Below are 25,709 nucleotides of genomic sequence, written 5' to 3'. Positions count from 1 at the left end.
CAACTCTATTCGTTTACATAAAGAGATATTTCTTTACATTCCGAAAAGAAATATCCTTTTGCATATGGAGAACTAAATGATAAGCAAGCATTTGCTGACATTAATACATGGTTTCTAAATACTGTATCATTAAATATTTCAATCGGTGTTGCTTTTTTCTATACTTGGTAACACATCTTATTTTGTTTAAAAGAAGTAAACCACATTTGCAAAATTTCCCGATTGCAAAGCTTGGCTTGGAGCCTTAAACCTGGTTTACGTCTTTCCCGAAGATACCCGGAGTTGAAATTCGTCAAAATAGCAATAAAGAATGCGGCCAAGCTTTATGAGACAACGTGTACATCAATTAGGGTAAAGAATTCTTGCGAATAAAACTGGGCCATACTTTACTTTCAAGTAATTGTTTTCCTCTGTAACCTGACTACACTGCAACAAGTTGTAGTGTAACAGGTGCCGTGTAGAGTCGGAGGGCATTTTCTCAGTACTCCGGTCTCACGTTTCTTTGTGTTATGAAAACATTTGGAGACTGTGTATAGTAGGACGACGTATTATACTTTGAACAAGTGCGCTTTTATTGACGTGAACGTATATTTACGTGCTTCTACAAAAACCTATTTATTAGAGTGATAGTGACATTGACTAAATTATGAGAAGAAGAGGATTATCTCCGAATGAAATAAACGAACTGCTAGAAGACGATGATAATGCTGCTGTTGAAAGCTAATGGTTTTTCAGAAGATGAGGAAAATCCGAACAAAGGCAGTGATTTTGAAATCGATACTAGTAATGAAGATGACGAAGAGGAGGATGCAACGGATGGGCAAGCGCCTTTCAGTATGATATCAAAGAACGGAATTGAATGGAAAAGCAAAGCATCAAACACTTACCAAACTGCTTCGCACAACACCGTGCAGTGGTTCCAAAAATATAAAGTAAAACCGGAACGAAATATGTCCATTTAAATACATTGTAATCATATATAAATGGAATAAGTGAAGATTTTTTCCTTTCTGAAAAGTAATAGCTACAACATCAGCATTTCCTATCTATTCATCAGTTAACCCAGTGAATGAACTTTTAAACTGTTCAAGTGCGACTGAACCATCATATATTAGTGAGTAAGAACTATTATTTCTATTATTTCGAAGTTGGAAAATTTTTCAACGGTCAATATGTGGTGCAGCATGGGTTTTTAAACCAACTTTGGGACACTATGGCACCTGGACCGAGGGGACCAGGGCCCGAAACCTTGTAGGTCAGTCATCTACCCCCCACTTCTTACCCATGAGCCCTCCCTCTCCCCTCACACTCTTAAGTTATATTTGACCAAGAATGGGGTAGGTCTCGTTCTTTGACCCCATTTTTGGAAGAATATTGGTGATCTCCTCTCCTCCCCGTCTCCTTCCCTCCTGTCCCACAACAACTTACCCCTCTCTGATCCCTTCGATCGGGAAGAATATCCTAAGTGTCAATCCAAAATTTTAGTCATATTGCGTTAGAAATAAAAAAGATTACCTATTGGAACTCTTTGCCGGTGCACAAAAATACCACGATTTGTGACATAACCATACTAAGCTTTATAACTATACGTTTGAAAGCTAATCATGGCATTGTATAAACCCCACTGGGTACTTCGTCGAGGGGTTAGTCTCCAACTGTACGACAAACCAAGATGGATGAAAGCAACGTACAGAGGAAACGTGTTTTCCTTTTTCTCCAAACCAACAACTGAAGAGAGCAATAACAGAAGACGTAGGCTTTGATAAAATGGGCCAATTGGATAAGGAAATGGCGTATACAGAAAATTTCTTAAACTGGAAGGAAATATGGCGGTCACCAGGAAAAGCTAAAAAAAAAGATGATCGTGGTCTGGGTGAAAGAGCGTTCTCTACTAATGGGAAGATTGGAACAACTCGAAAAAATTAACATGAGGAAGCAGGAAGGATATGATACTTTGCAGAAGGAAAAGTTAGTGACCGAGATGGAAATGATGTCCGGCCACAAAGGAGTTGAGTTGAGTTTTAGTTTAGCGTCCCTTTCAGCAGCGAGGCTATATGAGACGTGGACCTACTGATTAACGTGGAATCCGAACCACATGAGCTCCCGCCGGGAATCGAACCCGGGTCTCGAGAGAGAGAGAGAGAGAAAAATAATGGAAGTCATGGCAAAAAGCGAAACTGTGCTTATCTTCAGACCCAATGAGGGCGAAACTTCTAAACAAACAGCAAGAAGATTAACGGAGACAATAGACCCGAGAAAGGATAAATTAAAAATAATGACTGTGCGAAGTAGAAAAGATATGTCGTCCTAGAAACAGACTCTAAGGAGGACATACATAAAATAGTGGCAGAAGAACAGATGAAATGTCTTTAAATTTGAGGAAAAAAGAAACAAGCATTCCCCTCATGATCATTTATGGAAAACCTGCAGATGTAAAAGACGAAAACATAGTAACATCCCTTATTCAACAGTATTTTGTAGAAGAGGAAATGTGTGTTAGGGACTTTGGAACATCATATACTTTGGTGCCCATACCCACTAATGGGAGGCACACTTCCAGAAAGAGATAATATAAGAGCAAAAACGATGAATGAGATACTAAGAAATGAGAACTACTATTTCAATCTTAGAAAATTTGCAAACACATACTCGCAAAACAGAAAGAATAGTGTCTACAGTTGGAAATACAGGACAAAAGAATATGAATTCAGGAATGATTGATTCATGAATGTGAACCTTCCTTGGCCTCAAGATTCGTATCTTCAGGATGGCGCCAGATTACCGTGCTTTACCCGGGAGGCCGTGTCGAAGAACCAGTGGATTCCCGGGCTTTATGATCTGGATCGGAACTCCGAATACGCTGGTCACTTGTGTGTGCGTGTGAGTGAGATGTTGTGCTCGTTTCTTGCTCGTAGTGTCGTCCGTTATAATTGTTATCTCAACTGTGAATTTCTCGCCATAAAGGCCAGAACAGGATCATGTCCAGTCGATCAGACCGGGATAGGTGGAAGGACACAAGGGCTCCACTTGCACTAAGTGCTCTGATTGGGCCCTGATCCTCACTGAGATATACGATATGGACACTCAACTGAGAACTTCCGCAAAAAACAGGTGAAACGAGGTACATTTGAGACCATATAAATCATGAATTATCATGGATGTCTATTACAGTGTGCGTCAAACAGTGGAAGAACAACATAATGCGAAATGTAAACTTGTGCAGTAATATGATTAATCAGTGTCAGTGTTAGTGCATAACTTAACATAGGAGAGAAACCAAAATCATACAGGGGAAACCAGAAGATCATACATAGAAAAACCAAAAAAGACGAGTTCGACATTCATCAAAGAAATTATCAAAACTAATAATAAATTGAAAATAAATAAACAAATAAAAATTATTAAAATTAAATAAAAAATAAATGAAGTTGCAAATAATTAATCAAGAAGGAATTGTAAAATAATATATAGGACTAATAAATCAAGGAACTGATGCAAATAATTATGTAAAAATCAAAGATACAAATTAATTAAGAACCATAATCACAAATATCAATAAGTCAGATAATGATCACTATAAAATATTAATAAACAGAAGAATAAATAAATAGCTAGTGTGTTAAACAATATAATGTTTCAAAATAGATTAGATTAGGTGTAAGGAATAGGATTAGGTTAACTGCGATATATGAAATAAGACAAGATTATTTTAGGTTAGAATAGATTTATAGTAATTTTATTATAAGGACAGGTGTTTACTGTAATTAGGTAGACAGAACTAGTTAGGAAGTTAGGAGTGAAGGTCAAATGAGTATAGCACTAGGTTAGAAATGTTTTCGTTTTATTTTTCATAGTTTATTTTTATTGTGCTCTTTGTTTCCTTTACTTCTCTTCCCCGTTTAGTCTTCCATTTTACAATACAATAATGGATATCAAAATAAATAAATAAATAAATATAAAAGAAATAGCTAGGACGATAACCTGCTCCGGTTTTAATTTTTAGATACGGGATCTGAAAGCGGGTCTGAGCCAAGTAATTAGAAAAGTCACAAACGCCATATCTTTCTGACTGAGTTTCCTAGTTGACCTTCCAGATCTTCAAATTTTGTCGGAGTCAATAGCGACTCCTTCTTCATATGTTACCAATCAGCAGCACTCCCTTGCAAGTTCGCGGGCAAGTATTTCCGTTGTTCTTTATCTGACCAATGGTAGAGATTCCCGCAAGTTTTGTACGCGTCAAGGAATTGAGATATGTCCTCATGTAATTTCCCACAAAAGGGGGAATGGTGGTATAGGGTAATTTATTATTTACTGTTACCCAGCCATTTCTGAACGTACTTTAGTTTTTTCTTCAGCTTTTATAGTAGGCGCTCTACTTTTTAAGGGAGAAATAGAAGGAAAATGATTTTCCAAACACTGCTTATCACACTTACTTCGCGTCCTAATGGGACTTCTAATGCTGTTGGCTCCTTTGACAGCAGGATAGAAGTAGCCAGATATATTATTGACCCTATCTGGACCAAATACGAAAGGCGTATTCTGTTTTAATTATCATTAACGCTGCTCATCTCTAACGGAATCTTTTTGTTCATCTTTTAACTCTGCAATTCTCTATCTACCCTCTTTTTCACTTAGTGTTCTTTTTTCTGTCTGTCAGTCTGTCTGTCTATTGGTCTGTTTGTCTACACCACGATTGTAATACCTTCTTAAGGAAATGAAATAACTTCCTTAGTTGTATATATCCATCAGTTTTTTTATTTGTTGTAGCAGGGTTTCCGACCATATATGGATTAAAAAACTTATCGCAACAAATTGTACTTATCACAACAACGCTTCAGTATTTATTCCTTCTATACGTATATATATATATATATATATTTACTTATTTATATACTTATTTACTTCTTTATGCATTTACTTATTTATGTATTAATCTATTATTTCTTTCATAAAGCCTGATTTTTAATTGAATTTCACGTTAGAAGTTCCTACGCCTATCAAAATAAATTATTGTAAATCTTATTTTAAGTAGACCTTGCAGTGTGAGATAGTCGAACAAAATTGATCCGGTATAGAAGCATAGAACTTAGATAATATCACTTCATTCGTTCAACATTAACCTTCTTTGGCTGATCTTTTCCATTTACCTTCTGTACTGCGAACACATTTTTCGGATTTACGCGTATAATTCTATATGGCCCTACATATCGAGCTCTTACTAATTTAGGAGATAATCAAGGTTTAGTTGCCAAATTTCTAATGAGAACTAAATCGTTTTTAAAAGTATGGGCCTTCCTATGTTTATCGATTTTGGTCTTCTGTTTTGTTGTTGATTAATTAAGGCCTTTTCAGCCAGTTTTCTTATACGACTAAGATTCTTTTTCACTAGTTTCACATACGGGGTTCGACATGATGTCTCGAGTTCGATACCTAACACAGCTTTTCTACCAAACGCCAATTCAAAAGCGGAATAAGGATGGCGTTCGTGTCTCGCAGTATTGTAAGCGTAACAGGCGGTTCTAACGTCTAAATACTGATTAACGTTCCTCTCATTATTGCGTTGTTGAAGTTAAGATTGAGTATTGGGTATCCTGTTTGCTTACCATCAATAACCTTCACTGAGTAAACTTCCTAAAAAAAATTGTGCAGTAATGCCAATATCAGTTATTTTCATTGTTTTGTGTATTTCTCTTCTTTTGTTGCTACCCCAGAAGCAACCAAGAGGAGAAAAATGTCTATTAATCCAAATTTTCAACTGCACTCAAATAAGGCCAAAGATAACCATATTTCGAATTCATCGCCACACGTTGAGGTTCATCGTTGAGATGCCGAAATCTGAATCTGAAGAAACCAGTAATTAATTAATGAAACTTTCGGTGTCGAGAGGAAAACAAAGGTATCAGACCATACATCTTCGAACAAGATGTAAGATCTGCACAAGAGAATACGACAGGAAGAAATCACAACGTTGAAACAGATGTCAGAAGTATGTGTTTAAAGTTCACAGCAGTGCGTTAGTGGTGTACTCCTAGTGTGAGTGAAGTGTATTTGTATGACAGAGCAGAAACACAGGCATTTTTATATGTTTAGTGTTATTTTGCCTTGCTTTAGAAGTTTTTTTTTTCTCCAGTAATTATATTGTGTTGAATTCCAGTTTGGATTATTGAAAGTGAACTGGAAATAAATATTAGTATGATAAATACTGAAATGCTTTGAGCTGTGTTGTCAGAAGGTGAAACCAATTAACATATATAAAAGTAATTTATAGTTGTTTTATACTTTTAGCATATTGATAAATAAAACATGTTAAGCTAAACTGTATATTTGCTTAATATAACCTGACATATAGTAACTTAACCTACCCCCAACTTACTTAACGTAACCTAAAATATAACCTAACCTAACTAAAAATCCTAGAATAACTTAACTAGATATAACTAAACCTAAATTAACCAAATTTAAATTAGTCTGTACACTCTGTCGTACTCATTTCAATGTAAAATTGCATATGGTCAAATTCACCGCACATAAGTAAAAGTGTAAGATAAAAACGGTATCCGTCCGGGGGTTAAAATCGTATACTTGTTGAAAACTTTGAAAAAAGATTTAGATTCTCTTGGCTACTATTAAAATTACAAAAATACTTAGTAGGTATAATTATAATAATTTTCGGAAAAGTATAAATTTAAGAAGTGCAGCAAATTTGATCACTATTTACCGTATTCCTAGAATGGAATCGTGAACAAAATTGTTGTAATGGGCACCACAATCTTCACATATATTTTAAAAAAGCTACTTATTTGCATCAGGTACCTATCTAAGCGAGTTTTGAAAACGAAGCTTTTTGAAAGAAAAATTTTTAGCTCTTCATTACTATCTTCCTCTTTATCTGTCATTTCATCATCATGGTTGCATTGTCCTTTCGCCTTAGTGGCCCAAATGATCACATTTATGATACTTTGGCTTTTGTACCTTTCAACAAAAAGTAATTCTAATATAGTAGTTTACCGTTTAGCATGCACATTTCAAATATGTAACCTGCTGTCGTGTCTTATCAAGATATATGAATTCATGATCGGTTGGTAATACTGTTCATTTGACGACATTACATAGTATTTCAAACAATTTCGTCTTACTGGTATTTGCAAGGTAAACAATTTACGCGTTTCTTTCTATTAGTTTAAATATTGTAAGTGCATATCAATAGCAATCATTGAAAATTAATAAATTGTGAAGTAATTTTCTAGTTTGACTTCTATCATTTATATTCCCACTCTTTGCAAGCTCACCATGTAATTGGATCTTGATATTTTTAGTGTTTCGTTTACTTCGTGTTAAAACTGTTTTAGTACAGTTAATATTAAAATAGTAGTTAATGTACATGAAAAGCGACACTATTTTCGCATTCTTAGGAGAAGGTTAACCTTTAAGGAAAAATAACATAACAGTATACTATAATTTTAAAATTACATATAGAATTTGAAAATAAACGTCAATCTCGGAATATATATTTCCGCAGTTGTTAATTTTGTAATATCTTGTTCTCTATTGCGTAACTATTTTAAATGTAATGCATACTGTATTTTACATAATATTATTTAGCGAGCTACTGTTTTGATTTGGTTCCTTTTGAGTTTTTATTTTAACTTTTACAACAGAATCCGACGTACGTAAGTACAACTTTCTTTGAATTTCTCGTATTGAATGTTCCTTTGTAGTTTGTAATATGTATATTTTAAGGTTGTATATAATTTAGCTTATGTTTTCATACAACCTCATCATTCAATTTCTAGTGCATTTAAAATTAATTCCTGTTTTATTTATAAAAATTTAATGTACAGTGAAAGCTCTTTATTCGCGGGGTATATGTTCCATAAATATGCCGCGAATACAGAAATCGTGAATACGGAATGGTAATTTATATGGGATTATATCGGATACGTTATTAGGTGACAAAATAAAAAACAAATACATATATAAAAATCAATTTACTATTATAATTGAAATTTTTGACCATATTGATTAATTATTATCTTCAGGCTTAGGCAATGGTTTGAAGAATTTTGTAATTTTTTCTTGCTTGGCAGTCTTTAAAAGCTCCTTCAATTCAGACTGATGTTCAGCAGTGGCATTAGCAATTTGCCTCTCAAAAATAAGACATCGTTCCATAGACGGATCAATTTTCATAAAGAAATCACAAAGCTCATTTGCCATTCTTAATCCTTCACTAAGATTTTTCAAATTAAATGTCACGTTTCCAGTGCTTGTTGAAGCCTCTTCTTCAATGGGCTGTGAATTTAACATTTCCTCCAAGTCGGTTTCAGTCAAATCTTCATCTTGCGATTCAAGCAATTCCTGGATGTCACTTGATTCTATCTGTTCAAACACATCTCGTCCTATTCCATTCGCAATTTCGGCTATGTTTGCAGTCAAAGTTTTAATTTGCACACATTGTTCGTCATTTTCCGCAGTCAGAGAAGGACACAGTTTTTTCCAGCATGGCTTCAATGTGTGTGTCTTCAGTTCTTCCCATGATTCTTTTATGTTTACGATGCATTTTGCTACGTCATTTTTCTTCCAGCATTCAATGAAATTCATATATGGATTACATTCCATATTATCCAATGTGACTTTGAAGGTTCGTCTAATGTAATAGATCTTAAAGACCTGGATTATTGCTTCGTCCCTAGGTTGAAGCAAAGCCGTCATGTTGGGAGGTAAAAATGTCACTTTTATATTTGAATGCAAAGTTTCAAGTTCACGAGGATGACCTGGTGCATTGCCCAAAACTTGAACTGCTATAAGTATAAATTCTGTTTTTGAAAATAAGTTTCAACTTCGGAAACAGACAGTTCGGGAACCAGTCACAAAAAATAGTGCTTGTAACCCACGCTTTCTTATTAGTACGCCAAAACACTGGCAGGAGGTCCTTGTTTTGATTTTTAAAGCCCGAGGATTTAACGATCTGTAAAGCATCAGTGGTTTAACGACACAATCTCCAGATGCATTAGAATATAGCAGCAGTGTAACTCTACCCTTTGCTGCCTTAAATCCAGGAGGAGACGTTTCGCTTTTAGAAATGAATGTTTTATTTGGCATTCTCTTCCAAAACAGTGCAGTTTCATCTGCATTAAATACTTGCTCAGGTTTGTATCCTCCATCAGCTACTAAGTTTGCAAATTCTTCTGTATATCGTTCTGCTGCAACAGTGTCTGCAGATGCAGCTTCTCCAACGATTTTGACGTTATGCAATGATTGTCTCACCTTAAATTTATTGAACCAACCTTCCAATGATGAAATCCTCCATCTGTACATTCACCACTACAACTACCATCAGGTTCTTTAAAATGAGCGTAAAGTAGCTCTGCCTTCGTCAGGACCATTGGACCACTTAGGGGCACCCTTTTTTGGTTGCGGTCTTCGATCTATAATGACAACGCCACTTCCATTTCTTCTATTCCTGGATCACGAACAATTTTCGCTGACAGTGAACTCTGTAACTCTGTAAGTTTTACGTCCCTCGGTTATGCCGGTTAGGCTCAAGGATACGGTGATGAGAGATGAGTGAAATGGTGGAATGAAGAAAGTGGGAGGAAACGGGAGAACCCCAAGAAAACTCACGAGCACGGTGTTTGTCCACCACAATGTTCACTTGGCGGGGGCTCGGATCGAACCCAAACACCAGAGGTGAACACTCTATCACTGAGCCACCGCGCCTCCTTGCTGACAGTGAAGTTGAAGCTACAGATGACCTTATTTTATCTTCGGATTTTTTTACCGATCGTACAATTGACTCGTTGACATTGAATGAGCGTGATGTGGATGCAAACGACTCTTCAAGGTGTAAACGATCAAGCATTTCCATTTTCACTTTAAGCGGTAACACAGATTGTTTTCGTTTCGAAACTCGTTTCTCATTTTTTTTTAGTTGACATTACTGTATAAATTAGGAAGACAACGGTAAAGACGTGTTACTCGATCACAATTTTTGTAACGAATGGAAAGACGAAACAATAAAACACGCAAAGCGGTTCTTACCAAAGAAAGGAACGTCTAATAATGTGGCGGCATTTAAAAATATACTTTATTCATTGAGTAATAAGGTTGCTTTCATTCTGTTTGTTTACATTCTCAAAAACATCAATCGCGGCGAAGGCGGCTTATGTCAAAGTCCGAAAAAATACAGCGGCGATATCATTTAACAACATACTTTAGACAAAGTTGTAATAAGGTCTATTTTACATTTTATTAGTCCATTTGACGTCATTTACAAAGGATATTGGGTTGGATACCTACTGGAATTCTTTTTATTATTGTGTGTGTACGTACTGATTAGATCCGCGAATAAAGAAATCTTTAGCCGCGAACATAGGAATTGGGTCGCATTTTTTTAATCCGCGAATAGTGAAAACGCGAATGAAGGAAGCGCGAATAAAGACCTTTTAATGTATTGTTATAATTCATAGGTGAATTAGTACTAGTTGCAGTTGATTACTTGGTCAGAGTTTACTTTATTTTTTGACTAAGAAGGTATATGATAAATGAACCTGTAATGCAATATGATATTCGAAGCTACATTCACAATGGGGCACAAATCGTAAATCTCTTAATTTCTTTTTCCCTTGAACTGATAAGCGATTATATGTGTTGTTTCCACCTGGGAAATAGTGCTTCAGAAGACTGTTAATTTGCAAAACCATGGAGAATCGTTATAGTATAAAAAGTAGAGAATATATAAAATGTTAAGTAAATTTTAGCCTAAAAATATTATTTAATTGGGTTCAGTATGAGCTCCAATGTTTAGGTCTGGTCGATGTGTAATATTAGATAAAAGATAAACATTTCGTTCTTTTCAGCTTTGAAAATCAGAAATACAAATAACCAGAACAGATATTTTTTTCAAGTTTATAGGTTACAGGGTATTCATTTACTCTAAAATTCCGTCCCTCTCTCATTGCGAATTTAAGTATCACCTTCAGGTGTGCATGATTAATATGGAACTCCCAACTCCGGGAAAAGTACATTTAGTAATTACGTCTTTTTGTTAGATGTTATTGTTCTGCTCTCAAGACCTACAACAATGCATCTGCATCATAGTTATTCCCTGGACAGAAATGAATGTCAAAATTTTAGACTCGTTAGTTCAACTGAGAAAAGCGCGCCATGCAGTGGCTTTCATTAGAGCACAATTACTTACGCGTTTACTTAAATATATATTTTCTCAAATATATGCGGTGATATTGACAAATATATATTTATTAGTAGATTAAAAAAATTCTACTCGACAAAATGTCTATTGGTCATTAGTACTTACAGCTTCCTATTCGTTACTGACAAACATGATCCTAAATTTCTTGCACATTCCAAAATCACATTTAACAAATTACATTTTACTGCTATTATGTTAATCATCTGAAATGGTCAATTGTAGTGTTACACTGATTATTCTGAAAGTTATCATATAATATTGTAGCATCCCTAAAGAATTTATCAGATATAGATGGGAAATGCGGAATTAGTGAGCTTATAACACTTTTCCGTGAAATCCAAATTTATAACATTCATTTAACGTTCTTATTACGTGTTATTGTGGTCTGTATGTTTTGTTGATTATGTTATTGTGTATATTATATTTAGATTATTTTCTTTTTAACTACAGTTCTTTAAAAGCTACACTAAAGCCTTCTATATCCACACTTAGAATTAGGTATTGTCGTTAGTTCAATGTTGTCCTGCACTCACAAAACTCGACAGATACAAAAACTTGAAACAGCAACCAGTGTCAAAGAATACATATTTGATTAACAGATGGGAACTTGTTGTAGAAATGTCTGCATCCAATCCAAACGGAAATACTTATTATTTTAATTATAGTAGAACATTTATTGAATATATTTTCTGCTCCTGTTCTATTCTGTTTGCTATTCGTAGATACATATTTTACGAGATATCTGCAACTGTCAAACTGTTGCTTACATTTGGTATATTATAAAAAAATAGTTGATTTTGGAGAAACTATACCATAAAATATAGGTTTTCTCATTTTTCTCAAAACTTGTTTTTTTTCTGATGTGCGTTGTTTTATAAAAAAACGATTCAGTTATAAAGAAATACTAATACATATGCGTTAAAGAGTAACATTTATCTATGAAAAAATATTAACAGAACATAAACTTAATATGCGAAAGTTAATTTCGGAATAGTAGAATGCCGTTGCACAGGCAATATAGATATCGATAATTACCTGTACAATATATTTGTAACAGTTAATCACTCAAACTTTATGTGACAGGGTATAGTTTGGTTATCTTAATACAATAAAATTAATTTGTCGTTTCTTATTATTGTGTTCAGTAGAGAAACTATATAGAAATAGTCTATGAGATTATCCTTGCAATGTCAATACGAGCAACATGTAGTAATCGTTATGAGCAATATGTAATTTGCTGTTCTTATAGCTCTTGAAAATATACTAATATAGAAAATAATAAATACAGTATTCAAAAATATGCACGACTGGAATAGCAGCTATTAAAGCATTTAACACGTATATTTCTACCTACATGCTACATATATGTTTGTTAGTTATAGTATATGTAACAAAATAATATTCGGACACTATAAATGTTGCGTTATGTTCGTAATACATTTTTGTTCCTCAAATTTCAGAATGTGGACGTAATGAAGAATTTGATCTCTGCAGAGCTCATTGTCAGGGAACATGTAGTCACCCCGACGGTGTACCTTGCGTTAGAATGTGCATAGCTGGATGTATTTGCATAGAAGGATACGTTCGACACGAGAGTTCATACCAATGCATTAAAACAAGTGAATGTCGTTAGAGGTATTTTTGTATTTATTTAATAATAGAACTTGTAGTCGATCATTTCTATCTACTGACATTATGAACTTGAACTATATAACCGGTGTTAACCCGGTACTGCATGACTTACCAAAATGAAATCAAAAAAATACTTACTACGAAATTTTATTCACTTTTCCAGTGGAGATCGAGGAATTTACACTGAAACTAATTTTTATATTTTTGAATTCAAGTTAAGAGTATGTGACATATATGGGACAATATGCAATAAGTACCTCAAAACTACTGTATATTAAACAGAAACTTGTACCTTCCATAAACGATAAATAGTGTGAAAATTTTAGCCATATATGTCAATTGTGTTTATACACAGTAAGTGCTACATAGTGAAATATAAGAAGCACTAATCACTCATTCACTAGTCAAATAGAATTCAGAATAGTCGCTATGTAGTGTGAAACTCTAAGAACCAATTGTTTTTTTTTTTTTTTTTTTTTTTTTGTTCAAAGGCAGCTGCACGGCACGCCTCATATATCGAACAGATGATTTTCCAGAACAACAGATGATTTCTTGTAATTTTGACGTTCATCACTTATTTCAAGCCGATGTCCAATGGTATCGAGCCTTACATCTCAGACTGGTGCTCTTACTGCTGGTCCTTTGTGTCTCTTTGCTTCCAACTGTGCGTCAGTGCCTATACTTGGACGATTGGGCCTTTCTTTCAGTTTGTCTTCCTATAAATTACAAGACACTGCAATTTCTGTTCTGAACTGAATAATTTCAGCATTCGACTTAAGAGTTTGCGTTGCTGAATCATAACCCGGCATTACGAAAGACATTCAAAAACTACGGAAAAATCTAGCGTGTGCGTAAAAAATCGAAAAAATCATTTCCTTGAACGAATTCTTATTTTCGACAACTACAACAGTACTGGATCTAGTAAATCAACCTATTCTCATATGCTGTTGTAAACCAGCACAGGGCTGGGACAATTAATCCCTTTGAACGTCTTCTCTCAAGAAATCATCTACAGTCTCCTACGGGTTGACTCAAATTTACAGGTTTGATGTCGAACCAACGTACACATGGAATTTGTTTTCCATCTATCACTGCAGTGGCTTCATACGAACTCCTGTCTTTCTTCTTGAGATCCTTTTCACTCATTACATTCAGGTGTAAAATACAAAAAATCAAAAGGACTTCTAGGTTCACTGATAGATTCAGACAATTGTGTAGCACCGGAAAATTCTGTTTCACTGGGTTGTTTCTGAAGATTTTTGTGTTTCCACAAAATGTGTCTTCTTTCTTCAGACCGGGAATGTTCTGAGTCACCCAGGTCACTCCGTTCACCAACAGGTCCCTCACTGGCTACGTTTCTTTCTAGTTGATCATTCTCCAGCATATCCTCGTTTCTAGGAATATCGTTTCCAACGTTCGCATGAAAACACTTCTATGTCCATAAAATGTATGTAGGTCCATGTTCGTCGTTTTTTAATAAATGCTAATTACATAGTGTGACAAAAATGGAACAAACCAATTAAGTCACATGAGCAGTTTATATAATCAATATTACTTACACAAGGACTCGGAACTAATTCAACAGTATTCACTATTCAAGCTAATAATCTTACTCTTAGTACCAGTCCACAGTTGCCAAATTAACCGCTTGACTTAAAACCACGAATTATTACGGTTTATTTATTTATTTATTTTTTTTGCCCTAAAATTATGATCGCGAATATATTCGTGCAAAGAAAAGAGATCTGAATATAAATTTAAATTGAGATTTCTTACGTTCGCCATACGCAGCTAAGTATATGGGTGTCCGCTAGATGTGAGTAATATAAAGGGCGCCGATTTCTCTGTAAATTTTTGGGAGCCTCCACCCAGACACAGAAGGTGTATATATGAGGATGTTAAGACAAATTGCATTCAAATTATGCCAAATATTGTATATAATAAATACACTACGGGAGCCTACCTGAACTTTGGGAGGGCCCGGCCCCCCAGGTTCGGCGACCTTGGGTAAGATTCATTTAACTATTTTCGGCTAATATTTTGCATTGGAGGCCAATGCTTATTGACGAAATGAGAGAACTGAAATAGCATATATACACTGTACCGAGAAATCGTTTGTCTGTTATTTCTGTTTGAAATAATGGTATTTTTCGCAAAAAAAGAATACAAAAATTCGTAGTAGCTTGAATAGCATATCTACTTATACTGTACTCATTTTCCTCACTCTTTCGTTTTCTCAAGATACTAGTGTAATTTGGTAATATTTATTGTGCATCGTACATATTCGGAATTTTAATATTTCTTGCGGGAAAATTTAAATCTCAATTTTGATCAGCTTGAAGTTCAAATAAATTGAAAGAACTGAATAAAACAATGTGATTACTTGTCGCTTCATGTACACAGAAAGTGTTCCAAAAAATAAGACTAAGAATAAGATACATCTGCTTTTATTACGAACGAATATACTCGTGGTTTTAAAATCGGTGATTTTCAAGTGCCTAATTCTGGCCTAAATTTTAGAAAGTTTTAGTAATGTTTGCTTTCACGTACTTCTACCTTCAACGGACAACAAAAATAGAAAATAAAAAATATATAATTTGGAACGACTTTTGCGAAAAAAAATATATAAGTTAAGCGTTTAAAAAATTCTAATAATGTACATAAAAGGACAGAGCGCTCGCAGCGGAACAACGGAATTTTTGTGCGCAGAAATCTCCACAATTCACCACTACTTGACAGCACATATCACATTCCAGTAGGAATGACTCATGTATATTAATGTATGCATTCAGGCAAGAAAGCACTTTCCTCCCTAGATGGAATTAAACAAAAACAGTACGGAAGAAGATGCAGTACTGGGTTAATACAGTAGTAGATTAAGTTATTGTGTTATAGCAAGTACTATTTGCATGGATTTTATTTTACGTCGTTTTTACATTTTATAGGATATCATGTTCTGAAGATTTAAAGGATATTTTTAACCTTTGTACGATCTTGCTACATTACACAAACAAAAGACTTTAAAATGACTGTAATTAAGCTGTCTTTTAAAATCAAACTAGTAGCATTGTTCCTAGTGCATATAAAATCTATATATGAGTATTGATTGCTAATGACCATTCTATATTATTAATAATCAATATATAAATGAAATCGTCACAGTTAATTCCAACTATTTATGCACTAAAAAATCAAAATTTCAGTGCATGCGCACCGCAATTTGAATTTATATCTCTCATATATATATATATATATATGAGAGATATATAAATATATGAGAGACACAAATTCAAATTGCGGTGCGCTTGCACTGAAATTTTGATGTTTCAGTGCATAAATAATTGGAATTAACTGTGAGGATTTCATTTATATATTGATTAATAATAATATAGAATGGTCATTAGCAATCAATACTCATATCTAGATTTTATATGCACTAGGAACAATGCTACTAGTTTGATTTTAAAAGACAACTTTAAATCATCGTGAACATTACATTTCAATACAGATTCATTGTAAGCTACCAGTTATATAACATGTGCAACTTAGATTGCATAGTTCAACATCATTAATGCCTTTGATTTTTAAATATATGTCGTGACGAAACCTACAATTTATTCGAATTATGATAAATGCAGTTTTCTGGTTACATTATAGATTAAATGCAGTCACTCACGTGAATTGGGCAAATGATTAGAAGTATAATATATTCAGATCATGACCAAAAATACCTGAAATGTAAATCATGGTATGTGAAGTTGAAAAGAAAACATTAACAATCACATAGGACATTAAAATTACAAACAAAGTCAGATCAAGGAAACGAAAGTATGAATACATACATCAAGCCGTTTCCATCCTTAGCGAATGAATGGCTATACATATGTATTTAAGGAGTTATTAAAAATCTGAAGTGTTCTTTTAGGAGTAGAAGTTACGAGACGTACAGTAAACTCACTGGAAAGTGCATTTAACTATATGCGGAAAATAAATGAACTGGAAGTTTACGACAATTAAAGACGAATCTTGTTGATTGTGATTGATAGCGTAAGTGTAATTTTTGAAAAGTGAAATACTTGCTGGATTACTGGAGCAAAGATTGGATTGCAACTTTAATACAAGGACAAAATTTTGAGAAGTGGAACATGGCCATAATCAATCCTCCTGGCTCCCGATAATAATGATGTGTAGAGAATAATATCTTGCTAACAAAATATAGTCGTGCGGTGCTTCAATATTCTATCAATAACTACGGATGTTTTCTGGTTTTATAGATGACGTATTTCTGATATAGATAATAACAAAATACGTCTTAGGTCCCTAATATTTTGCCAAAAGTAAAGGAAAACTTTACCTTGGTATATCTTATCTAGTTTAGATATTTTATGAGGATGTTACGATACGTATTCGCCAACTGAGAAGACATAGTATGACCGTGTATAAAGATACTGGAAAGGTGTACAAATAAATAGAATTAATTCTAACCTACTTAAGTAAACTTCATGCATCATTCAAAGAAAGTTATCCAGAATACAATATTAGATTTTTAAAGTGCAGTGAAGTATGCCCTAAATGATATATACTAGCTGGAAATCCATGAGTAGAGTACGCATATGTTCGTATGTTTAGAACATCAGAATTTGAATCTCATTTATCGACATTACTGCTAAGTATTAATCCAGTGTCACTTATTTACCGTGACTGCGGGCTACTTGGACCCATATCAACTTTTCTTTGACCTCCCATATACAATGCATTTTTTTTACTTCCCATTTTTCATTGTTTTCCTACAGATACTGGTATATAATGGTACATCATTATGAAAGATTCCCTGGAAGTCGAAACAATGCTGATTTTACAGAACAATTGTTTGAAGAATGTTTAGCAGCAATTCGGCCGGCGAAAATGTCGCTAATAGAAGCTGAAGTAGTCCAAGATAAGTTGTTCAACATAAAAGGAAGATTGAAAAACAGAACAGGCAAAATTCGGGTTATTCGAAAGTATTCACTGAAGAAGATGAAGTAGAATTTGCTAGCCATCTTTACAAAATCTATGATTTGGGATTTCTTATTGATGATCTTGATTTCAGATTTATTGTGAAGTCCTGTTTAGCCATTCATGACGAACAGTCATTGCTTTCAAAGACAATCTTCCAGATCGATATTGGCTGAAGTTATATTTGATCGACAGCCCAAGTTAACGATAATATCTAATAGCTAATTTGATAGTACCTTTTAAAATGTTTTTGTATTTTGCAGTAAATAAAATGTGTTTTTCTTGGAACACCTAATTCCTACTTAATCCCAGACCAGATTTCAATAGTTATTTATAGGAAAATATAGAAGTGGATTCAAATAGCCCAACGCGAGTCTTACATGTATCCATTTTTTTACTAAAATCCCCTTGCTTTGTTTTCAATATATGTAAATAAAACTGAACCCAAATAATATTAAGGTTATGACAATAACGTTCGAGTTTTCGTGGATCAATACAGGTCAAAAAAAGAATTTAAAGCAAAAGTGGCTCAAGTAGCGAACATCTATGTTAAGTGATTCAACGTTAAACATGTATGTTCAATTATGTACAAATTAGTCCTAGAAAAAAATAACTGAAATTTTCTTCAAGCCTCTAAATGATTCTCGTGAGGACAGCATTCAAACAGTGGATTGGTACATTCAAGAGCAGTAGTTACTATTACCCATGCAGCAAATAATGTAAGGGTGAATATTTCTGATAAATGTATGATCCGAAAACCAGTCACGATGTTGCAAACATTTGAAACATGTCAAACTATATAAAACATTTGAAGGAAACATAAATGTTGAACGTTTGAGAATTTGGACTTGTCGCCACAATAATTTCTATGGATTTCTATTTCTTTTATCCGGACTTTTGGTGTAGGCTGCTGTTTGGCCTCAACAACCAAGGAGTTTTATTGGATTGAAGAGAGACATTTAGTAACTGGTGTAGAATGGAACATTTTGTGTGAAATTATTATGAAAATAAAGGACTTTATATTTTTTCTAACAAGAAGAAAATAATAGAAAATGAACACCAAATGTAAAGAATGAAACGAAATAACAATTTAATAAGTAATCTAGTTGTCCTGTAGTAATTATTATGTGTTTTGACATCGCTAGTAACCTTGCGCTCTTTCTCATGGCTGTGCCTGTAGTTACTCCCGCCAGATACTTGGAAAAAATCAAAGTAGCCTGAGATACTTTATTTTTTAGCACTGAAGCAATCCCAATCGTGCGTTTTGTCTTTATTACGTCAAAGGGTTACTATATGTAAGCACTAGTGAGTGTTAAATCTAATGAGGGTTCTTTCTAATTGAACACTTTTCATTTTGTGGATTTTCACAGCTTGATTGCTTAGATTTGTGTTAAACATCTTGGTATTTTTAAATATATTTCGATTAGTCTTCGAATGATTTGTTTCTGTTTAAATATATTAAGGCAGCGGTATCTTTGACCTAAAGATCTTGTCGTTGATGAGAAGGGTGGACGAGGTCAGCAGTTCAAGTGTTTGGTGTATGTAGAGAATAGGATTTTATGTCAGTTTTGCTTCAAGTTAACTTATTACAGTATAAATCCTGTTGGATGAATTAGCTTTTGTTGTTTCAGTTTAACGTTTTCTTTTTAATTTTAAAGTTCGATTTCTTTCTGGTTTGTCGAAAGTTTGTTTTCTTTTAATTTTAGGGTCTCACTTAAGTTGTTACAGTTTTGAATTATTTTGCATCGTTAATTTGGTTTGTTGAAGTTGTTACAGTTTGGAGTACTTGCATACAGTTTGGTTTGTTGAAGGGTTGTTGGCTTCTCTTTAGCGTCCAGCTTAAGTTAAGGTTTCGAGTACTTTTGTGTTGTTAGTTTGGTTAGTTGAAGGTTCCTTTTGTTTTATGTTTGCATCCCACTTAAGTCATTATAGTTCAGAGTATTTTTATCACATTAGTTTGATTGTTTCAACGTTTCTTCCGTATTAGTTTAGCGTCCCCGTGATATTTTATAAGTCGTAGCTTTTTCCTTTTTTAGTTAGTTTTTTTTTTTTGGTTGAAGCTTATTGTACTCATTTAAATTATTAAGGCAAACGTTTGCTCGGTTCATTAGTGTCATTATTGGTTGTTGCTGGTTATTTTGCGTTCCAATTTGATTATAGTTAGTAATTGTTACATTGGTCCACTAAAATTTGTTTATTGAAATTTATAGTCTTTGTTGGTTTACATTAGATTCGTATTTTTTATTGGTGTTAAGTATTTTGCTTCAGATTAGTGGCCATATAGGGAGTTTTTATTCTTGGCTTTGAGTTTTTATTCGTTTGTTTGTAAATTAACATTATTTTGTCTTTACATTCTCACCAGAGATTTAATAGCTCTCTAGTATTATTGCTGTTTGGTGAAATTATTTGTTAGCAGTTAGCTTCAGAATTGTATTTTTTTTTTTTAGTATCCTGCATTTGTCAGTCTTCTAAGATTAAATCTGTTTTCCTTTAAACTGGTTGACTTGTAATTCAGCACCATATTTTTGGGTTTCTCCATAATCTGCTATGAAAAGGATTCTTAATAATTTCTGCTCTTCGTTCAAGGTTGGTGAGTGATTTTTCTTATATTTACAGTCATTCGAGGTTGGAAATTTGATTGATTGGCTTTTTTAATTTGGAACGTAGCGTCACAATCTAACCTTTGAAAGTGTTAGTCAAACACCTCTCACTTATCTTTGCTCACGTCAATTTAAATATTTAATATGAATTTTCCTTTGGAAAGAAAAAGTAACTCGTTGATTTTTTAAAAAATAGATTACTGATTAATGTAATTAAATTTAGCCAATTCACTGTGGTGTGGTTAGCCAGTCGAGGATTAAATTTTTGCCCTCACGTTAAGTTTTGTTGATTTTAATAACTAATTGGAAAGGTTTAGCAATACTTTAAATGAAGCAACTTGTTACAGGACTTCTGACATATACTCTGGTTTAATCAGTTGATTATTGGCTTTTCCATCAGTGTTTATTTATTTATTTTTTTCAAATTAAAGATTTTCAGTAGTTCAGGTTCCTGTTTGGTAAAGAAAGCATTTAATTCACACTAGCATTTACTGAGAATTTTTAACAGTTTCTGGTCAGAATAGTAATAATTAATTATCGAAATTGTTGATATTATTTAATGAATAATACTGAATTAGAATATATATATATATATATATATATATATATATATATATATATATATATATATATATAGATTGATTAAAAAGTAATTTCCTTATAATTTCTTCCTTTAATTTTTACTTGATGTTGTTAAAGAAAATGCATTGTTATATTGAATTTAATTGGTTTTTAATTGAATAGTTACTCATATTAATCTTTTAGCTATTTTTATTTCCTAACTTAAAGAATTTTGGAGAAATTTGATCTAAGGTTTTTCTATTAGGATTGACATTGTATTTCAGGAACACGGATGTGAAACGCAAAGGACTGTATTGTGTTTCGTTTTACCGCATTTCATTTCGTTTGTGAGATTGTTGGACGAATTTGATGGTTATTCATTTTTAAGAGCAGAAGCGTGACAAACACTATATTATTCGTGGAGTTTTCTCAGAAAATTTGAGTTTCATTTTGTAGTTTGCTGTTAAGAATCTCATTGGTCGGCAACACATTATACTTTATAATTGTTTCTTGCATGTTTTCTTTCTGCTTGCACACAACAGCAGACAGCAGTCACCATTTATATAATTGTGACAGTTTGAACCACATAATTATAACAGCCTATTTTTTTCAGAACACTGTCATCCAACTGTCAGCCTATGTCACCTTAAGGACATTTTTAATATCACCCAAAGGAAATGTTGATTTTATGACGTCTCCAGCAGTAAATACAAACATTGAAAAATGTATGAAATTGAAATATCTTATTTTTTCATCAAAAGTAAGGGGAAATTCCATGTGGTGGTGTGTCAGGTATAATAAAAGAAATAATAGCAAAGGTGGGACAATGATCAAATTACAATACAAGTTGTAGCACTATATGCTAAATGGAAATCAAACATTAAATTATATTTTATATCATTTCATGATGTTAGATATGTTGCTGATAATTTAAGCAGAAGACATGATGCTGTTGGAATTCTAAGGAAACAGAATTTTCTTTAAATTTGTTACTGAAAGAAAATGTGGTGATGATACTAAACACGAACTTTGTTAGACCATGGAGATTTTCAACATGAGACTAAACGATTCATGAAGAACATAAAATATGTAGTTGATTTAAGAAATATTAAACAAACATCTCATATGCTCTGTGTACAATGGAAATAGTATGTGGAAATTGTAATAGAAATTAACTGATTAATGCAAATCACAAATATGTATGAGCACTTTTGACGTTTAATAGATCAGCATAGAGATTCCATTTTAACAACTATCATAGCATTGTGAAAATCCAGAAACAGAGATTTGGAGACTAAACATTCTTACCAAAACTTCAGAATGTTATTTCCGTATGTTTTCAAAACTACCATGATTCAACACCTAGTTTTGTACTGTACCTCATGCATCTATTCGACTGACCGTTGCCATCCTAATGTGTGAAATAAAATTTCCTGCCATGTTGTGATTTTTGCTCATCACGTTTATTCTTATTTTTACACTTTCAGAGGTCTAAAAATGCGTGAAATGAAAAAGAAAGTGTGTAAAATCAATCATTTTGAAGAAATTTGTCACCGTCCTACAGCTCATTTTTGTCGAATTTAAAAGAAATATAGAAAAAATAAACCTATCCTGAATTTTAATAACCAACCCTCGTATAGATCCAACTGTTCTAGAAACTCTTTTGTCATCGCTTTGGTGTGTCTTTTCATCTGTGTTAGTAGACTTCCGTTAGATTTCGTAACCTTATATGGACATGCGTTGCAGAGACAGTGGTTTCCTTTGTGAACGCTCTCAGTCCCGAAAGGAACGGGGAAATCGCAAAGACACTTTACTTCTTGACGATGCTCAACGTTGATTTGATTATTTAAAATGTCCGCACTCTTTTAGCCAAAGAGTGTGAACTTGTTATTATGCGTCATCATCGTAGAGCTCCACACCCAAAAACATGTATATGATAGCGAACTGGACAAAGCTCTCAGTCTGCAGTGGACAGTTTGAGGGAGCCTTCTTACTCTCGGTTTCCGCGCCGTAGCGCGCCCTCCTCCCAAGAGCAGCGTACCCTGCTGCTTAGAATGTAGCCCGTTCGTTTCGAGTCGTAGCTTGTTTATGACAAAGAAGCCTGAACTATCAGTTTAATAATTCATACATCAGTGTTAAAAATTAAACGTTTGTTATGTTATTAGTCAAGTGAAATCCTTTATTATTGTGAACGTAAGCGGAGCTTTAAAATACGACTTGATTGAGGTCATAAAGTTGACAACAAACACACAGCGTCATTCGGAATAATTAGTGGAGGAGACATGAGTGGGACTCATTCCTAAAATTTCAGCTTCAGGAGTAGTGCAGGACCCCAAAGACGCAGCATCAACAGGCTAGCCGAAGAGACACGTGAGTTAATTACCCTTTAATGCCACCTCTTCGTCTATTATTAAAACAAAGCCACTAGCGTAAAAACAGTGTTAGATTGTTCATGGTGAATATATTGCGAATACCAACGTATGTAATATTTATGCTTTTATAGTAACATTATATTTCTTTAATTGAAAAGTGACTCTATCATTTGTTATATGTTTAATACTTAATTTTCTTTATACGTGTAGCTAAACAACAAACTTTACGTTGCTTGCATTTCCACTTATCATGTCCCAGTCATCGTAGGTGGAACTGCAGGCATGGGCGAGTGATCGTATACGTCATGGTGTAACTGGGAATCACGATTACAAAAGGGGATATATGAGAAATAAAAGTTGTTCCGAACCACGACGTAAATAACGATTACACCCGAAATGGCGACCGTGACAGGACGTACTTTAATCTTCGGATAGAACTACATCTAATTATTTCAGAGTTCATTTATTAAAATACGAAAATAGTAAACATTTGAATTACGTAGTTGCAAGCAGCCAACCGGGCGCAGAATCATGCGTAGATTGTTTTAACATGTGAAAAGAAAAGAGCAAGAGGAAAGAAAATAATAAATAGGATTTGAAAAAAAAAAGGAAAACAGAAAGTAAATTCAATTACCACAGAAATATTAGTAGCATCATTTGTTTCATGCAAGATTAAAACGTTTTGTCTATTCGCGAACTTTTATTCCGCTAACTTTTCACAGTATGGAAGCACAGAACAGCTGATTACACATACACACACACATACACACACAGTTGTAGTCACATATGCACCTTTCATGAGTAAAGAATGAAAAAACGTATCTTGTGTAAGATATTTGTTTATGTTTGTGTAATCCTTTAGTGAAACATCTCATTTACTGGAAATTTAAAGTAAGTGTTGTGTAATTGAAATTATACTGGTTTTAGAAAAGTGTTTGTTTACATTGTTATTTACTTCAAGTGTTTGTTGCTGCATGCTTTATATTGTGATTTAGTTACTCGTAAGTTAAGTAAACATGGAGAGTAGTATTACATTAGAACAAATTCAAGCATTATTAGAGAAACAGTCTGAGAAATTAGAGCATAAAATTGATAGTACTAACGAGCGAATAGAGGAATTGGCAAATGAGTGCACGAAGAATAAGTCAGAACTAGGAAATAAGTTTGATTGCAAATTCGACCAATTAAGTACCGGTATTACAACTACCAATAATTCCATTATCGAGGTACATTCTGGACTAATTGATGTGACCAATCAAGTTGAAGCAGGAACTGTTGAGTTTAAAAATAGTGTAGCAAAATGTAAGGAAAGTCTCGTTGAGTTTCATGAATGCATGCAGACGACGCGACTTGAATGCAAAAAAGTGCAAGGCGAAAGTGAAATCTTAAATACTTTTGAATTCGCGCAGGCTCCCATTGCGGAAGATAGATGCCTCATAAGTCAGAGAGTTAGTTCTAGTCAGGAAAAGGAAATACGTAGTGTGGAGGTAGCGGTAAACAAAAGCTTGTTATGTGTATTCGTAGACAATTGTGATTCTAGTATACTTAGCGTTATTGATTTACCGGCTAGGGATGCCGATGGCTCACACACAATGAATGGTAGCGTTGGGAATACGCGTACCCACCCTCGCCAAGAAGCCAGTGAAGGCTTGCGAGTTGAATTGTTGTTTTTGTGTGAAGATGTAGTTACAGTGTTGTCGTTTTTACGTCGCGGGCAAGTGGTCTTGCGCGACTTAACAGATTCAAATTTGTCTTTAGTACCATACATGGCCAACGTGAATTGCATTTTTATACTGCAGATCCATTCCGACTTTACTAACTTTGAATACGGCAGTAAGAGACAACTCCAGATTGATAATTTGAAGTGTAGGCCTATCCAGCGAATTGTGTTTTACGTGCTAAGCGCTTTATTTGTGGATGACTTGTCAGAAACGTTTACGGTAGTTGAGCTTAAAAGTAACATTCTTACTCAAGTGCATGCAGATAAAGGGAAATTGTCACCCGTGAAAAAGTTAAAATGTAATACCGAGGTCAAGAACAACAGTGAGATAGTCCACAATAACCAGTTGAATTTTGTTAATTCGGTAGTTTACCTGAATTCGGTCCCAATGCGCATCAATAATAAACATGCTGTAGAAGGGCGTAAATTAGATCCTAGTATGGTCACCTTTTATCAAGCTAGTACGTCACCATTGCGAAAGTGTAGAAAACGAAGGTTCAAACGTAAATCTACTCGAAAACAGCTGATCGTTTGTGATCATGTTCATGCTCGTCAACTTCAACAGCGCGCACAATCCTGCATTAAGTATGCAGCGAATAGCAGGGCAAAAGTAAAACAAA

General features: G+C 34.0%; 1 protein-coding gene across 1 annotated transcript; it reads left to right on the top strand.

Annotated features, from left to right (window-relative positions):
* The first annotated feature begins 704 nt into the window (after positions 1-704).
* Positions 705-22,553, top strand: LOC145691753 (chymotrypsin inhibitor-like). Its single transcript, XM_081767073.1, has 4 exons — positions 705-834; positions 7,635-7,670; positions 12,670-12,844; positions 21,611-22,553. The coding sequence occupies exons 1-3, from the start codon at positions 705-707 to the stop codon at positions 12,840-12,842; spliced, it is 339 nt and encodes a 112-aa protein (XP_081623199.1). The 3' UTR covers positions 12,843-12,844; positions 21,611-22,553.
* The last annotated feature ends 3,156 nt before the right edge of the window (positions 22,554-25,709 follow it).

This window comes from Thermobia domestica, chromosome 8, assembly GCF_964235325.1.
Source record: "Thermobia domestica chromosome 8, izTheDome1.hap1.1, whole genome shotgun sequence".
NCBI lineage: Eukaryota > Metazoa > Arthropoda > Insecta > Zygentoma > Lepismatidae > Thermobia > Thermobia domestica.
Note: the sequence above shows the minus strand (reverse complement) of the source record. Positions and strands in the feature narration are given on the sequence as shown.

Coding starts and splice junctions, on each gene's coding strand:
- LOC145691753 (XM_081767073.1), top strand. CDS start 705: ATGCTGCTGTTGAAAGCTAATGGTTTTTCAGAAGATGAGGAAAATCCG. Junction 835..7,634: donor GGATGGGCAAGCGCCTTTCA/GTATGATATCAA, acceptor GTTCCTTTTGAG/TTTTTATTTTAACTTTTACA. Junction 7,671..12,669: donor TACAACAGAATCCGACGTAC/GTAAGTACAACT, acceptor CTCAAATTTCAG/AATGTGGACGTAATGAAGAA.